At 39.3% G+C, this 5,825-nt stretch overlaps 1 protein-coding gene across 1 annotated transcript; it reads right to left on the reverse strand.

The window, feature by feature from the left end:
- Window positions 1-564: 564 nt before the first annotated feature.
- LOC107460148 (tubulin beta chain) lies at window positions 565-3,573 on the reverse strand. The gene is made up of 3 exons (XM_016078476.3): window positions 2,948-3,573; window positions 1,542-1,811; window positions 565-1,439 (listed from the first exon to the last, which is right to left on the reverse strand). The coding sequence occupies exons 1-3, from the start codon at window positions 3,345-3,347 to the stop codon at window positions 757-759; spliced, it is 1,353 nt and encodes a 450-aa protein (XP_015933962.1). The 5' UTR covers window positions 3,348-3,573; the 3' UTR covers window positions 565-756.
- Between the last annotated feature and the right edge of the window lie 2,252 nt (window positions 3,574-5,825).

A 5,825-nucleotide genomic window follows, 5' to 3' on the forward strand; every position in this document is an offset into this window, starting at 1 on the left:
TGGATCGGATGACTTTTCTTTAAAAAACCGAATAAAACCACTGCGAATACTCCTACTATACATTACTTGCATATGTATTCCCACTCACTAACAAACTCATACAACCCTTTACTGCTTCAGCTAATTAACCTACTAATTCTTACTATAAATATCTATTTTCTTTTTATTAATTACTCTATTAAATAACCACTATTAACAAACACGGATCCAAGACTTTAGGGCATGATTTCTTAATTCAAAAAGTTAATGATTAACATCCCAACAAATCAGTAGTTTCACATGGTGTTTTTCACCTATTTGTTTGTAGAATATCGATCTTTAAATCGGTTGCTTATGTTTTAGCGACCCACAAGCATCACCAAACTGTACCATCTTAATATGGAACAGCAACAAATAAAGGATACCCATCTTTTGGCCTGGTGAGAGGTTCTAAGTACAAGTTTGGCTTCCTCTAAAAGCGCAGGTAACGCCAGTTGGCGAAGTGGCGTAGCTTTTCTTTCAATTTTAGGATGACAGAATACCACAAGTTTACTAAATGCAATGTGAATTGGAATGATACCAAACTAATGAACTTGCATGCTTGATATTATTAAATCGAAATAGAAATATATATGAATAAACTATTGTCTTTGTTTGACAGGCCAGAAATGTAACACATTTAAACGAGTAAATCAGCAAAAATATAAGCGGTAAAGCTGTGTATTGATTTAGGTGGCTACAATGGAGACATCTCTTAGGTAGCAAACATTCTTGATTCTACTCGTTATAAGCCTCTTCACCATCATCTTCATAGAGCTCCTCCTCCTCATCCTCGGCTGTTGCATCCTGGTATTGCTGGTACTCCGCAACTAGATCATTCATGTTACTCTCTGCTTCGGTGAACTCCATCTCGTCCATTCCTTCCCCAGTGTACCAGTGCAAGAAAGCCTTGCGCCTGAACATTGCCGTGAACTGCTCACTGACCCTCCTGAACATCTCTTGAATTGATGTCGAGTTTCCAATAAAGGTGGAAGACATCTTCAGATTCTTGGGTGGAATATCACACACACTGGACTTCACATTGTTGGGAATCCATTCCACGAAGTACGACGAGTTCTTGTTCTGCACATTGATCATTTGCTCATCCACCTCTTTCGTGCTCATCTTTCCCCTGAACATTGCTGAAGCCGTCAGGTAACGGCCATGTCGAGGATCAGCAGCACACATCATATTTTTGGCGTCCCACATCTGCTGAGTCAGTTCTGGAACAGTGAGGGAGACATACTGCTGCGACCCACGAGATGTGAGAGGCGCAAACCCCACCATGAAGAAGTGAAGACGTGGGAATGGGATCAGATTGACTGCCAGCTTTCTGAGGTCAGAATTCAGTTGACCAGGGAACCTTAAGCAGCACGTTACCCCACTCATAGTTGCAGAAATCAGATGGTTCAGATCACCAACTGTAGGTACACCACGAAGGAAAAGAAATTAACAGAGGTTATTATTGTTTGGTTATATGCATAATCTTTTAAAGCATATGGAACAGATGAGATAATACTTACAGCTTGGCGTACTGAGCTTCAAGGTCCTGAAGCAAATGTCATAAAGTGCTTCATTATCAAGAACCATGCATTCGTCTGCATTTTCCACCAACTGGTGTATCGATAAAGTTGCATTGTATGGCTCCACAACAGTGTCTGAGACCTTTGGAGATGGAAAAACAGAGAATGTGAGCATCATTCTATCTGGGTATTCCTCCCTAATCTTCGAGATCAAAAGTGTTCCCATTCCAGAACCAGTGCCTCCTCCTAGCGAGTGGCAAACTTGAAAACCTGATAAAATCAAATATAATATTTAGAATAAAGGGCAACAGATATCCATAAGTTCAAAAAAAATACTGAAATCTCAAACAAAATTAAAATATTAAAATTCGAATAACGAATCTCTAGCAGTAGGTTCGGAGTTTGAGCCACATCCCCATATTCGACATAGTATAAACTCTTTATCATATAGTTCCAGGTGGATTTCAATTCTAACTCTTTTCGGAGGCAGATCAGTTTGTTTCATACTCCTTTTAATTTAATTATTCATCCAACTTAGTTCCATGGTTTATTTACACAAAAGAACCATGTTTCGACAATCGAACAAAAAAATTGTACTAATGGTAATAGACTAATGGAAGAAGAAACAAACCATGCACTAGCATAAAAAGATAATGTGGTCCCTCCCTGGTCATCCCTTGTTACGAGTCCTGACAACTGAGGCCATGTTAACAACTCAGCCTCACCAACTTGAGAAAAATGATTGAGTACCAATTATTGTAGTGGAAAGCTGTCAGAAAAAAAAAAAATAAAAACCGATGCTAACAGTTCTAGACCTACTATTATTCGCTCTCTGTTTCTTTTTCTTTTCTTGTGATAGATCTACGGATAAAATAGAGAATAAACAATCCAGAAAACAAGCCGAGTGAGATGTCATTTGTGATGCAATTACTTTCGATTCATGGTGTCCATTTATCAAGATCCCCACAGTATTCATTAATGCCAAAAATAATTTATTCTACAAGAGAGAATCGGATCTCTTAGAAAGTGTTCTATCATTCTGTCAAACAAGTACAAATGATTAATAAACCTATGAAATATGGTTTATGGCGTATAAGTAATTCAACGATTTCTTTGCGGATTAAGTCAAACTTAGTAGTCGAATTTCACAGCCTCGATTAGAACTTACCAGATCAATTCTCGAGCATTACAATACTGATAAAATCAAACTTCCACATCAAGCAAATTCATCGATATCAATAGCTAGAAATATCTACATCGAAATTTAACAAATCTAAAAGCACATCGTATCACACACATTACTCAAAACGAATCACATTCAAGGGAGCTTAATCGTGAAGATCGTTCAAACAAAAGACAGAGAAACTGAGCTAAGCAGAGAAGCACAGCTAAGGAAATGAAAGTACCTTGCAAGCAGTCGCAGTTCTCGGCCTCTTTGCGAACGACGTCGAGAACGGCGTCAATCAACTCAGCACCTTCGGTGTAGTGACCTTTCGCCCAGTTGTTTCCGGCACCGGACTGGCCAAAGACGAAGTTATCAGGTCGAAAGATCTTACCGTATGGACCAGATCTGATGCTGTCCATGGTACCAGGCTCAAGATCCATGAGCACAGCCCTGGGAACGTACCTTCCACCAGAAGCTTCATTGTAGTAGACATTGATCCTCTCGAGCTGGATATCAGAGGAGGCTTGGCCGTTGTACTTTCCAGTAGGATCGATGCCGTGCTCGTCGCAGATCACCTCCCAGAACTTGGAGCCGATTTGGTTCCCGCATTGACCTCCCTGCACGTGCAAGATCTCTCTCATCGCTGTGGCGGTTACTTCTCTGAGAGAGAGATTTAGGTTAGGGACGAGATAGAGTGACTGAGTGAGTGAGTGAATGAGAATTGAGAAGTGAAGATTTGAGATTTTTATCGGAGAAAATGAATGGGAGGAGGATAGGATGGTAATAATGGAAGGGCGGGATATTTTGTTTTCAAGTGTGGTGTCGTGTGCCGTTCATTCTTGAAGGTAATCAAGGTATGGTACGGGCACCAACTATGCCCAACGCATACTTCATTACTTCTACCCCACCCACGTTCTCTCTCTTCCTTCTCCATCTAAGACACTGGCCCCACCCATCCACTTTTTTTTATTATTGTTGCGATTCTATTATTGAACAAAATTTCGGTGCATCGGTAAAACCGAACAAACAACTTAAGAAAATACCTAGCGTATAATTTAGCCCAGTATGAGATCCAAAGAAAAAAAGCCCATCATATAGCCCACCATGCAAATCAGTATTTATTTTTGTCACTCTGACAAATAAAAAAGGTTATTATGTCATTCTCTTTCAAGAACGACCGTTTCCACGGTTCAATTAGCTCTGTGGTCAAGTCCAAAAGAAAATCAAATTAGCTCTGTGGTATCTCATCGTTGAGTATTGATAAAAGGTCCTCCTACGTATTTTAGTGCAGGAAAATCAAACGTAAATTTTCAGTAAACATAGCACGTGCACAAAAAAAAGAAAATCCAATTGAAAATTCCAACTTCTTTCTAGTCCTGAACTTCAAAATTCTATTTTGTCATGTGACTGCAGAGCTTGGAACCCAAACTTTGAATTTGTCATTTCTTGCTATGTACTACTCTTCAATTTTAAACTTAGTACATATGGAAATATTGAGTGTGTTTTTGCTAAAAATGGATCAATTTGGTGTAATTGCAAGTGGGTGAAAGTTGGAGGGAGAGCATGTCCAACACCCAAATAGTATGTTGCGCCAGCAAGTAGGACGCGTGTTAGACAGTGGCAAGCTCTAATCCAGCACGCATAGAACGTGTTGGGCACGTGTTATGTATTGATTCGATGTAATTTCAACATGTGACTTGTGTGTTGAGTGGTCTGTCTATAAATATAAAGCTCGTTGTCATTTTACTTCATTGTTAGGAGAGTTGTTTTAGTGTGTTGGTGGTATGATGGAGGGTACACAATATACTCGTGTATTACAATAGTGAGATTATACGAAATACATATGAGGGGTGAGTTTTGCGTGTGAGAATCTGATTTTGTTTGTGAATCCTTGCACTACAACGTTTGCAAAGCTACAGTGCAGTCTTTGTCAAAGCATAGAGAGTGATATCTTAAAGAAGGTGAGCAATATTTTATACAAGAATTCCATTATCGTATTTGGCGGTCTAATATAGTATGCAACATATATTTTATATTCACCAGCAAATTCAGGTGCAACAGTAGAAGATAGAGTTGTATGTTGAGTTTGAACATATAACTACAGATGAGATTCAACATGACTCAGACATAAAAGATGACAAAGCTGAAGTGTACGAAGGAACGAATAGTGATAGCAAAGAGGACTTCGAAGCTAACCATGAAGCAGTGATGAGAGTGAGGATAGTGATGGGGCAGGTGAGGCAGTCATGGAAAACGTAGTGATTCCACATGCAGTCAATTAACCCATTGATATTCTACCTTTTGTGTGTAACTTGGATCTTGATACCATGCATCCATCAGATTTCCTCGAATATGCGAACATAGGTACGTGAGGAGTGAGTAACACATTTTTCTTAATTTATATTTTGGATAGATTGATGAGTGACAATTTATTTTTTCTAAAGGTATTATTGTTCCTAAAGACGAGGAGTTTAGGATCGAAATGAAATACAGTTATAGATAGTCAGTCGTTGCGACAATTAGGAGCTATACTATCTCTAGAGGAGTCAATCATACTGTGTATGAGTCCGAGACACAGATGTTCTATACAAAATTCAAGATGTATGGTCATGGATGCGATTAGCTTATTCGAGCTAGCTTGATACGTAAGAAAGGTTGTTGGGAGATACGGAGATACAACCGGAGGTATACGTGCACCATGGGAACAATTTTCACAGGGTCATTGCAAGTTGGACTCAAACACTATTGCAGAGGCTATAAGGCCATTGGTTGAAACCAACCTAATCCTGAAGGTGAAGTCTATGATTTTGGAAGTTCAGTCCACGTTCAACTACACCATCAGTTACCGAAAGGCTTAGTTGACAAAGTAGAAGTCAATCAAAAAAATCTTCGGTGGTTGGAAATAATCTTACCAAGCTTTTCATTTATGGTACACGATAATAGTTCAGAAGATGTCTGACTCAGTTGTCCAAATAGAAACACGACCCCTATATAACAGGAGTGAAGAGGTGGACGGCGTCAAGATACTTCATTTGATATTATAGAGTTTCAATCCATGCATTAAAGTGTTCCGACATTGCAAGCCTCTGGTTCAGATCGACGGCATACACCTTTACGAA

This window comes from Arachis duranensis, chromosome 8 (genome assembly GCF_000817695.3).
Source record: "Arachis duranensis cultivar V14167 chromosome 8, aradu.V14167.gnm2.J7QH, whole genome shotgun sequence".
NCBI classification, from domain to species: domain Eukaryota; kingdom Viridiplantae; phylum Streptophyta; class Magnoliopsida; order Fabales; family Fabaceae; genus Arachis; species Arachis duranensis.